The following is a 12,021-nucleotide window of genomic DNA, read 5'->3' as shown; positions in this document are numbered from 1 at the left end:
AGTCCTCCTAGGAACGCCCCCACCTCCTTGAGACGCCTCCGAGCTTTGGTCACCAGCCGAGTAACCAACCACTGCTCCTCAGCAGAACCCCCTCCCCACTGATGCCACAGACAGCGTGTGGAGGGGGCGTGTCTAAAGGCTCAGAGGTTCTTAAAGAGACAGAGGCCTATTTCAAGACATTCACTACAGCCATTTTGAGAGAGACATTTTATACAAGGCAGTTATTCTAATTTACTGCATTTACAGACCAACAGAAGGTTTGTCATCATTGTAGTGAGATATAGACTGGTGCTGTGGGACTGACAAAAGCAGAACACCCCCTTTTTAAAGCAGAACACCCCCTCTTTAAAGCAGAACACCCCCTCTTTAAGTCATCGACTGGTTTGGTAAAGTTGAGTGAACCCAGTCCAGTTGATGATTTAACCTTTTCTATTGTGAAATCAGTCGTATGGACTAGTCCTGCTCTCTCTTCTTTCTTAGTCGATCATTGATCAAATGTGAGCGTTATTGTTAAGCTAGCTGCTAGCTAAACCTACGGGTTCAAACAGCTCACGGAGCCCTGCTCCTGACGGGGTCGGCCCATTAGTCCGACAACCCTTTATTCCGAAACGTCCCATTGAGCAGAGGGGCCATTAGTCCGACATCTCTAAAATCAGAACAAAGGGTTTGGGCCTGTTTTGATCTGATTAAGAGGTGGCAGCTCTGCTCATTTTCAGAATCATAACTCGTGATTAAACACTTCCTGTATTATTTAAGAAGGAAAAGTGCCAGATATTCCAACGACAGCTCATGAAACTTGGTTAAACGAGGCTAACCCTCGTTAGCAGGCGCTGTTTCAGATTATTCTGTCATGTGACTTGTATGTTTTTACAGTCTGTTTTCTATGGGAAGCTCTTGGTCTATGAAAGGTGCTATATAAATAAACTTTACCTACTTACTTGAACTGAACTTGCTGATTCTTTTGGCTCTGAAAGGGTTAAACTGCATGCGTCATTACTCTATATGGCTAATGAGGTACGATTGGACAATGACTGTTTGGGGGCGTGGTCAGTTCAGTGGGAAAACCGCAGACCTGGCAACCGTCCTGATAATAAAGACTCTTGATCCTTTAGACAGAGTTCCTGTCTTGCCTTCCCCGTCGCTCTTGTGGATACCTGTGCTCTGAGTAAAGCTGATGAACACCTTTGCATCACCATCAGAATTCCACAGTACAGACGACTCTGAAGCTGTTTTTAATGGCTGACCTAATGAGTCGTATCTTTGTGGTTAGTGAACTGAACACTAACTAACTAGTATAACTTTGTTTCCTGTTGCTCCTCCAAACAAAGCGACGCAAATGAGTGAAACTGTTTTGGACTGAGGTGAAGACTCGGGGCCTTCAGGGTGAAAACATCCTGCTGCCAAAGTCTTTAACTGGATCAAAGAATGTGTCGTGGCTTGTTTGGTGCAGACTGTAGTAAAAGATCAGGTTTCACTAAGTTCACACGTGAGAGTCAGTGGTGTCTCTGTCTCCGCAGGTGTTTCCCGATGGCCTAGTCACTGTCGGTCATGGCCTTGAGGAGGTGGACCCTGCAGCTGTTCAGATGGACGTCCCTGTGGCTGCTCTGGGCGACGCTGTGGACCACGGTAAACTTCACCCCCACACAGACCCTGGATTAAGGCTTAAGGTGTATTGTTTTGCTTGTGAGAGGACTCTATTGTGCATGTTTTTAGTGAGGGGAGAGGCAGGAGCAACCAGAGAAAACCTACAGACGATGAAAGTCTGAAAACACAGTCAGATGGAGAAGTGGGAAAGTCGAAGAAACAGTTTGCAAAAAAACCTGCTCTGCTCTTGTTCCCGACTGAGCGCCTTGAAACGTTTAAAAAGTTATACTGGATAAATGACAAAGGTCCACAATCAATACTTTACTGAAAACATGAATAATAATGACTTTAGCAAATCAATCTGGGCTTGAACAGTGATCTACACCACTGTTTTTCAACCTTTGTTGAGCCAAGGCACATTTTTTTCATTGAAATATTCACGAGGCACCACCAGCAGAAAATATTCTCATCAAAGTGTCTTGGCCAGGAACACCGTATAGTCTCACTTGCCACAACGCCTCAACACATCACTAATCCTCTTGTCTCAAAGAAATTAACTACTTGATATGGAAGAGCATAATATGGTTACTCTGCCGATCACTAGACAGCACTGACACTCGAAAACGGTACATTATTTGTGGATAATAATGCATTTGTTTAAAAAAAAAACCGACTAGGTGAGATTGGATAATTTCCCAAGGCACACCAGACAATATCTCACGGCACAGTGGTTGAAAAACACTGATCTACACCACTGTTTGTCCGATGATTGTGAGGTTTTCATCATGGATAACTCTCCAAATACATTAGGTTTAGTTTCACTAACTTCCAAAGCAACAAAGCCCAAAACAACTCCGTTAGTCCAAATATTTCATGGTCAAGGTTCAGAAGGTTGTCATTCAAAAACACGATAAAAGTGAAATAAAATGGGCATTAACAACTTCATGTTTTTAAAGGTCGACTTATTTGTCAAAGTAGAGGAAGTCGAGTCGTCGTGTGATGACATCATCATATGAACAGCGGAGGAAAAAGGCCTCATTTACATCGAGTTCATTAAGTCCACGTCCAAACCCGTCATGTAATAATGTATAGGCTCATACGGAAGACAGGAATGCAGCTGATTTTATACACAATGTAGTGACTTATTTCCATTTCCTTGGTTTTAACTTGCTCTGTCTTGAACGTCTCTTGTTCCCCTGTTTTTGTATGTTGTCTTTGGTCCTGTTTTATTTTGACACGTGTGTTCTGTCCGTGTGATTTTGCGTTGCCTCCCTTGTGTTGAATGATGTGTTACTACACCAGTGTCCCGTTTCCCTTGTCGTTTCATTGTCTGCGTCAGCCCCGGTTTGTTTCAGTTTCTCTGGATTTTCTCATTCTAGCTTTTGTTTTTTCTTAAACATCACCAGTTTTGTTGCTGTTCTGCATGTTGGGTTTTATTTCCTCGTTCCACCATCACACCATGACATGCTCAGTGTTTACCTGCACCTTCAGAATCATCAAGAAACATCTCTCCTCTTCCTGGCCTCCATCTCTACTGAAGGATCATCTTCCTTTTATATCCACGGTCTGAGGTAAACGCTCGGCCCTGGAGTCAGGTCGTAGTAGATTCCGTGTGAATGAGCTAAATATCAGCTCAAAATGTCCAGGGGAGACGTAGATAAAACTATGGAGCACGAAGAGTGAACCTCATCAGCAAAAACCAGGAGAAATGAGGTTGAAAATGAGGTTGAATCGTGCCGCAGTCGTCGACTGGTCTGTTAATCCCATAGTTCATATATTTACTAAAGGTTGAGTTCTTACATCTGTCCCTGGTCTTTCATTTGACTTCAGTTCTTCCACATCTCAGTGAGACGCTTTGGAAAATGAAAACCTTATGATATTTCTATATTTGGTCCATATTTTGTGAAGGATTGAAGGAGTAAACGCACAGCTGCTCCGCTTTACAGACTTGGCTCTGGTTTTTACAGAACACTGACATACTGTATCAAGGAGAGATTTACTGCCTGTGGATACGAGGAAGATCTGAGGAGTCTGAGAGAAACTGAGGAGTCTGAGAGAAACTGAGGAGTCTGAGGAAAAACTGAGGAGTCTGAGAGAAACTGAAGAGTCTGAGAGAAACTGAAGAGTCTGAGAGAAACTGAGGAGTCTGAGAGAAACTGAGGAGTCTGAGAGAAACTGAGGAGTCTGAGAGAAACTGAAGAGTCTGAGAGAAACTGAGGAGTCTGAGAGAAACTGAAGAGTCTGAGAGAAACTGAAGAGTCTGAGAGAAACTGAGGAGTCTGAGAGAAACTGAGGAGTCTGAGAGAAACTGAAGAGTCTGAGAGAAACTGAAGAGTCTGAGAGAAACTGAGGAGTCTGAGGGAAACTGAAGAGTCTGAGAGAAACTGAAGAGTCTGAGAGAAACTGAGGAGTCTGAGAGAAACTGAAGAGTCTGAGAGAAACTGAAGAGTCTGAGAGAAACTGAGGAGTCTGAGAGAAACTGAGGAGTCTGAGAGAAACTGAAGAGTCTGAGAGAAACTGAAGAGTCTGAGAGAAACTGAGGAGTCTGAGGGAAACTGAGGAGTCTGAGGGAAACTGAGGAGTCTGAGGGAAACTGAAGAGTCTGAGAGAAACTGAGGAGTCTGAGAGAAACTGAAGAGTCTGAGAAAAACTGAAGAGTCTGAGAGAAACTGAAGAGTCTGAGAGAAACTGAAGAGTCTGAGAGAAACTGAGGAGTCTGAGAGAAACTGAAGAGTCTGAGAGAAACTGAAGAGTCTGAGGGAAACTGAAGAGTCTGAGAGAAACTGAGGAGTCTGAGAGAAACTGAAGAGTCTGAGAGAAACTGAAGAGTCTGAGGGAAACTGAAGAGTCTGAGAGAAACTGAGGAGTCTGAGAGAAACTGAAGAGTCTGAGAGAAACTGAAGAGTCTGAGGGAAACTGAGGAGTCTGAGAGAAACTGAAGAGTCTGAGAAACACTGAGGAGTCTGAGGAGAAACTGAAGAGTCTGAGGGAAACTGAAGAGTCTGAGGGAAACTGAAGAGTCTGAGAGAAACTGAAGAGTCTGAGGGAAACTGAAGAGTCTGAGGGAAACTGAAGAGTCTGAGGGAAACTGAAGAGTCTGAGAGAAACTGAAGAGACTGAGAGAAACTGAAGAGTCTGAGAGAAACTGAAGAGTCTGAGAGAAACTGAAGAGTCTGAGAGAAACTGAAGAGTCTGAGAGAAACTGAAGAGTCTGAGAGAAACTGAGGAGTCTGAGAAACACTGAGGAGTCTGAGAGAAACAGAAGAGTCTGAGAGAAACTGAGGAGTCTGAGAGAAACTGAAGAGTCTGAGAGAAACTGAAGAGTCTGAGAGAAACTGAAGAGTCTGAGAGAAACTGAAGAGTCTGAGAGAAACTGAAGAGTCTGAGAGAAACTGAGGAGTCTGAGAGAAACTGAGGAGTCTGAGAGAAACTGAAGAGTCTGAGAGAAACTGAGGAGTCTGAGAGAAACTGAAGAGTCTGAGGGAAACTGAAGAGTCTGAGAGAAACTGAAGAGTCTGAGAGAAACTGAAGAGTCTGAGAGAAACTGAAGAGTCTGAGAGAAACTGAGGAGTCTGAGAGAAACTGAGGAGTCTGAGAGAAACTGAAGAGTCTGAGAGAAACTGAAGAGAGAAACTGAGGAGTCTGAGAGAAACTGAAGAGTCTGAGGGAAACTGAAGAGTCTGAGAGAAACTGAGGAGTCTGAGAGAAACTGAAGAGTCTGAGAGAAACTGAAGAGTCTGAGAGAAACTGAGGAGTCTGAGAAACACTGAGGAGTCTGAGAGAAACTGAAGAGTCTGAGAGAAACTGAGGAGTCTGAGAGAAACTGAAGAGTCTGAGAGAAACTGAAGAGTCTGAGAAACACTGAGGAGTCTGAGAAACACTGAGGAGTCTGAGAGAAACTGAGGAGTCTGAGAGAAACTGAAGAGTCTGAGAGAAACTGAGGAGTCTGAGAGAAACAGAAGAGTCTGAGAGAAACTGAAGAGTCTGAGAGAAACTAAGGAGTCTGAGAGAAACTGAAGAGTCTGAGAGAAACTAAGGAGTCTGAGAGAAACTGAGGAGTCTGAGAGAAACTGAAGAGTCTGAGAGAAACTAAGGAGTCTGAGAGAAACTGAGGAGTCTGAGAGAAACTGAAGAGTCTGAGAAACACTGAGGAGTCTGAGAGAAACTGAAGAGTCTGAGAGAAACTGGAGAGTCTGAGAGAAACTGAAGAGTCTGAGAGAAACTGAAGAGTCTGAGAGAAACTGAGGAGTCTGAGAGAAACTGAAGAGTCTGAGAGAAACTGAAGAGTCTGAGAGAAACTGAAGAGTCTGAGAAACACTGAGGAGTCTGAGAGAAACTGAAGAGTCTGAGAGAAACTGAGGAGTCTGAGAGAAACTGAAGAGTCTGAGAGAAACTGAAGAGTCTGAGAGAAACTGAGGAGTCTGAGAGAAACAGAAGAGTCTGAGAGAAACTGAGGAGTCTGAGAAACACTGAGGAGTCTGAGAGAAACTGAAGAGTCTGAGAGAAACTGGAGAGTCTGAGAGAAACTGAAGAGTCTGAGAGAAACTGAAGAGTCTGAGAGAAAGTGAGGAGTCTGAGAAACACTGAAGAGTCTGAGAGAAACTGAAGAGTCTGAGAGAAACTAAGAGTGAGAGAAACTGAGGAGTCTGAGAGAAACTGAGGAGTCTGAGAGAAACTGAGGAGTCTGAGAGAAACTGAAGAGTCTGAGAGAAACTGAAGAGTCTGAGAGAAACTGAAGAGTCTGAGAAACACTGAGGAGTCTGAGGAAAACTGAAGAGTCTGAGAGAAACTGAAGAGTCTGAGGAAAACTGAGGAGTCTGAGAGAAACTGAGGAGTCTGAGAGAAATTGAAGAGTCTGAGAGAAACTGAAGAGTCTGAGGAAAACTGAAGAGTCTGAGAGAAACTGAGGAGTCTGAGAGAAATTGAAGAGTCTGAGAAACACTGAGGAGTCTGAGAGAAACTGAGGAGTCTGAGAGAAATTGAAGAGTCTGAGAAACACTGAGGAGTCTGAGAAAAACTGAGGAGTCTGAGAGAAACTGAAGAGTCTGAGAGAAACTGAGGAGTCTGAGAGAAACTGAAGAGTCTGAGAGAAACTGAAGAGTCTGAGAGAAACTGAAGAGTCTGAGAGAAACTGAGGAGTCTGAGAGAAACTGAAGAGTCTGAGAGAAACTGAGGAGTCTGAGAGAAACACTGAAGAGTCTGAGAGAAACTGAAGAGTCTGAGAGAAACTGAGGAGTCTGAGAGAAACTGAAGAGTCTGAGAGAAACTGAGGAGTCTGAGAGAAACTGAAGAGTCTGAGAGAAACTGAAGAGTCTGAGAGAAACTGAAGAGTCTGAGAAACACTGAAGAGTCTGAGAGAAACTGAAGAGTCTGAGAGAAACTGAGGAGTCTGAGAGAAACTGAGGAGTCTGAGAGAAACTGAAGAGTCTGAGAGAAACTGAAGAGTCTGAGAGAAACTGAGGAGTCTGAGAGAAACTGAAGAGTCTGAGGGAAACTGAAGAGTCTGAGAGAAACTGAAGAGTCTGAGAGAAACTGAGGAGTCTGAGAGAAACTGAGGAGTCTGAGAGAAACTGAAGAGTCTGAGAGAAACTGAGGAGTCTGAGAGAAACTGAGGAGTCTGAGGAAAACTGAGGAGTCTGAGAGAAACTGAAGAGTCTGAGAGAAACTGAGGAGTCTGAGGAAGAACTGAAGAGTCTGAGAGAAACTGAGGAGTCTGAGGAAAAACTGAGGAGTCTGAGAGAAACTGAGGAGTCTGAGAGAAACTGAAGAGTCTGAGGAAAACTGAGGAGTCTGAGAGAAACTGAAGAGTCTGAGAGAAACTGAGGAGTCTGAGGAAGAACTGAAGAGTCTGAGAGAAACTGAGGAGTCTGAGGAAAAACTGAGGAGTCTGAGGGAAACTGAGGAGTCTGAGAGAAACTGAGGAGTCTGAGAGAAACTGAAGAGTCTGAGAGAAACTGAAGAGTCTGAGGGAAACTGAGGAGTCTGAGAGAAACTGAGGAGTCTGAGAGAAACTGAGGAGTCTGAGAGAAACTGAAGAGTCTGAGAGAAACTGAAGAGTCTGAGGGAAACTGAGGAGTCTGAGGGAAACTGAGGAGTCTGAGAGAAACTGAAGAGTCTGAGAGAAACTGAAGAGTCTGAGAGAAACTGAGGAGTCTGAGGAAAAACTGAGGAGTCTGAGAGAAACTGAAGAGTCTGAGAGAAACTGAAGAGTCTGAGAGAAACTGAAGAGTCTGAGAGAAACTGAAGAGTCTGAGAAACACTGAAGAGTCTGAGAGAAACTGAAGAGTCTGAGAGAAACTGAGGAGTCTGAGAGAAACTGAAGAGTCTGAGGGAAACTGAAGAGTCTGAGAGAAACTGAAGAGTCTGAGAGAAACTGAGGAGTCTGAGAGAAACTGAGGAGTCTGAGAGAAACTGAAGAGTCTGAGGGAAACTGAGGAGTCTGAGAGAAACTGAGGAGTCTGAGAGAAACTGAAGAGCCTGAGAGAAACTGAGGAGTCTGAGAGAAACTGAGGAGTCTGAGAGAAACAGAAGAGTCTGAGAGAAACTGAGGAGTCTGAGGGAAACTGAAGAGTCTGAGAGAAACTGAAGAGTCTGAGAGAAACTGAGGAGTCTGAGAGAAACTGAAGAGTCTGAGAGAAACTGAAGAGTCTGAGAGAAACTGAGGAGTCTGAGAGAAACTGAAGAGCCTGAGAGAAACTGAAGAGTCTGAGAGAAACTGAGGAGTCTGAGAGAAACTGAAGAGCCTGAGAGAAACTGAAGAGTCTGAGAGAAACTGAGGAGTCTGAGGGAAACTGAAGAGTCTGAGAGAAGCTGAGGAGTCTGAGAGAAACTGAAGAGTCTGAGAGAAACTGAAGAGTCTGAGAGAAACTGAAGAGTCTGAGAGAAACTGAGGAGTCTGAGAGAAACTGAAGAGTCTGAGAGAAACTGAAGAGCCTGAGAGAAACTGAAGAGTCTGAGAGAAACTGAGGAGTCTGAGAGAAACTGAGGAGTCTGAGAGAAACTGAAGAGCCTGAGAGAAACTGAAGAGTCTGAGAGAAACTGAGGAGTCTGAGAGAAACTGAAGAGCCTGAGAGAAACTGAAGAGTCTGAGAGAAACTGAAGAGTCTGAGAGAAACTGAGGAGTCTGAGAGAAACTGAGGAGTCTGAGAGAAACTGAAGAGTCTGAGAGAAACTGAAGAGTCCGAGAGAAACTGAAGAGTCTGAGGAAAAACTGAGGAGTCTGAGAGAAACTGAGGAGTCTGAGAGAAACTGAAGAGTCTGAGAGAAACTGAAGAGTCTGAGAGAAACTGAAGAGTCTGAGGAAAAACTGAGGAGTCTGAGAGAAACTGAAGAGTCTGAGAGAAACTGAAGAGTCCGAGAGAAACTGAAGAGTCTGAGGAAAAACTGAGGAGTCTGAGAGAAACTGAGGAGTCTGAGAGAAACTGAAGAGTCTGAGAGAAACTGAAGAGTCTGAGAGAAACTGAAGAGTCTGAGAGAAACTGAGGAGTCTGAGAGAAACTGAGGAGTCTGAGAGAAACTGAAGAGTCTGAGGAAAACTGAGGAGTCTGAGAGAAACTGAGGAGTCTGAGAGAAACTGAGGAGTCTGAGGGAAACTGAAGAGTCTGAGAGAAACTGAGGAGTCTGAGAGAAACTGAAGAGTCTGAGAGAAACTGAAGAGTCCGAGAGAAACTGAAGAGTCTGAGGAAAAACTGAGGAGTCTGAGAGAAACTGAGGAGTCTGAGAGAAACTGAAGAGTCTGAGAGAAACTGAAGAGTCTGAGAGAAACTGAAGAGTCTGAGAGAAACTGAGGAGTCTGAGAGAAACTGAGGAGTCTGAGAGAAACTGAAGAGTCTGAGGAAAACTGAAGAGTCTAAGAGAAACTGAGGAGTCTGAGAGAAACTGAGGAGTCTGAGAGAAACTGAAGAGTCTGAGAGAAACTGAAGAGTCTGAGAGAAACTGAAGAGTCTGAGGGAAACTGAAGAGTCTGAGGGAAACTGAAGAGTCTGAGAGAAACTGAAGAGTCTGAGAGAAACTGAGGAGTCTGAGAGAAACTGAAGAGTCTGAGAGAAACTGAGGAGTCTGAGAGAAACTGAGGAGTCTGAGAGAAACTGAGGAGTCTGAGAGAAACTGAAGAGTCTGAGGGAAACTGAAGAGTCTGAGAGAAACTGAAGAGTCTGAGAGAAACTGAGGAGTCTGAGAGAAACTGAAGAGTCTGAGAGAAACTGAAGAGTCTGAGAGAAACTGAGGAGTCTGAGAGAAACTGAAGAGTCTGAGAGAAACTGAGGAGTTTGAGAGAAACTGAGGAGTCTGAGAGAAACTGAGGAGTCTGAGAGAAACTGAGGAGTCTGAGAGAAACTGAAGAGTCTGAGAGAAACTGAAGAGTCTGAGAGAAACTGAAGAGTCTGAGAGAAACTGAGGAGTCTGAGAGAAACTGAGGAGTCTGAGAGAAACTGAAGAGTCTGAGAGAAACTGAAGAGTCTGAGAGAAACTGAGGAGTCTGAGAGAAACTGAGGAGTCTGAGAGAAACTGAGGAGTTTGAGAGAAACTGAAGAGTGAGAGAAACTGAAGAGTCTGAGAGAAACTGAAGAGTCTGAGAGAAACTGAAGAGTCTGAGAGAAACTGAGGAGTCTGAGAGAAACTGAAGAGTCTGAGAGAAACTGAAGAGTCTGAGAGAAACTGAAGAGTCTGAGAGAAACTGAAGAGTCTGAGAGAAACTGAAGAGTCTGAGGAAAAACTGAGGAGTCTGAGAGAAACTGAGGAGTCTGAGAGAAACTGAGGAGTCTGGGGGAAACTGAAGAGTCTGAGAAACACTGAGGAGTCTGAGAGAAACTGAAGAGTCTGAGAGAAACTGAAGAGTCTGAGAGAAACTGAGGAGTCTGAGAGAAACTGAAGAGTCTGAGAGAAACTGAGGAGTCTGAGAAAAACTGAAGAGTCTGAGAGAAACTGTGGAGTCTGAGAGAAACTGAGGAGTCTGAGAGAAACTGTGGAGTCTGAGAAACACTGAAGAGTCTGAGAGAAACTGAAGAGTCTGAGAGAAACTGAAGAGTCTGAGAGAAACTGAAGAGTCTGAGAGAAACTGAAGAGTCTGAGAGAAACTGAGGAGTCTGAGAGAAACTGAAGAGTCTGAGAGAAACTGAGGAGTCTGAGAGAAACTGAAGAGTCTGAGAGAAACTGAAGAGTCTGAGAAACACTGAGGAGTCTGAGAGAAACTGAAGAGTCTGAGAGAAACTGAGGAGTCTGAGAGAAACTGAAGAGTCTGAGAGAAACTGAAGAGTCTGAGAGAAACTGAAGAGTCTGAGAGAAACTGAGGAGTCTGAGAGAAACTGAGGAGTCTGAGGAAAACTGAAGAGTCTGAGAGAAACTGAGGAGTCTGAGAGAAACTGAAGAGTCTGAGAGAAACTGAGGAGTCTGAGAGAAACTGAGGAGTCTGAGAGAAACTGAGGAGGCTGAGAGAAACTGAGGAGTCTGAGAGAAACTGAGGAGGCTGAGAGAAACTGAGGAGTCTGAGAGAAACTGAAGAGTCTGAGAGAAACTGAGGAGTCTGAGAGAAACTGAAGAGTCTGAGAGAAACTGAAGAGTCTGAGAGAAACTGAAGAGTCTGAGAGAAACTGAAGAGTCTGAGAGAAACTGAGGAGTCTGAGAGAAACTGAGGAGTCTGAGAAAAACTGAAGAGTCTGAGAGAAACTGAAGAGTCTGAGAGAAACTGAGGAGTCTGAGAGAAACTGAGGAGTCTGAGAAAAACTGAGGAGTCTGAGAGAAACTGAAGAGTCTGAGAGAAACTGAGGAGTCTGAGAGAAACTGAAGAGTCTGAGAGAAACACTGAGGAGTCTGAGAGAAACTGAAGAGTCTGAGAGAAACTGAGGAGTCTGAGAGAAACTGAAAAGTCTGAGAAACACTGAGGAGTCTGAGAGAAACTGAGGAGTCTGAGAGAAACTGAGGAGTCTGAGAGAAACTGAAGAGTCTGAGAGAAACTGAAGAGTCTGAGAGAAACACTGAGGAGTCTGAGAGAAACTGAAGAGTCTGAGAGAAACTGAGGAGTCTGAGAGAAACTGAAGAGTCTGAGAGAAACTGAAGAGTCTGGGAGAAACTGAAGAGTCTGAGAGAAACTGAAGAGTCTGAGAGAAACTGAGGAGTCTGAGAGAAACTGAGGAGTCTGAGAGAAACTGAAGAGTCTGAGAGAAACTGAAGAGTCTGAGAAACACTGAAGAGTCTGAGAGAAACTGAGGAGTCTGAGAGAAACTGAGGAGTCTGAGAGAAACTGAAGAGTCTGAGAGAAACTGAAGAGTCTGAGAGAAACTGAAGAGTCTGAGAGAAACTGAGGAGTCTGAGAGAAACTGAGGAGTCTGAGAGAAACTGAAGAGTCTGAGAGAAACTGAGGAGTCTGAGAGAAACTGAAGAGTCTGAGAGAAACTGAGGAGTCTGAGAGAAACTGAGGAGTCTGAGAGAAACTGAAGAGTC

At 44.3% G+C, this 12,021-nt stretch overlaps 1 protein-coding gene across 1 annotated transcript in view; it reads left to right on the top strand.

Moving 5' to 3' along the window:
• Window positions 1-12,021, top strand: part of LOC306963441 (matrix-remodeling-associated protein 5) — a gene marked incomplete at both ends in the record, with an annotated part of 97,557 nt that overhangs the window by 40,084 nt on the left and 45,452 nt on the right. Inside the window, 2 exons of the mRNA XM_079557008.1 lie at window positions 1,518-1,626; window positions 2,924-2,928. Coding sequence (XP_079413134.1) covers window positions 1,518-1,626; window positions 2,924-2,928 — 114 coding nt within the window. The remainder of the gene's footprint in view (window positions 1-1,517; window positions 1,627-2,923; window positions 2,929-12,021) is intronic.

This window comes from Gobius niger (assembly GCF_951799975.1).
Source record: "Gobius niger genome assembly, chromosome: 5".
Classification (NCBI taxonomy): Eukaryota; Metazoa; Chordata; class Actinopteri; order Gobiiformes; family Gobiidae; genus Gobius; species Gobius niger.
Note: the sequence above shows the minus strand (reverse complement) of the source record. Positions and strands in the feature narration are given on the sequence as shown.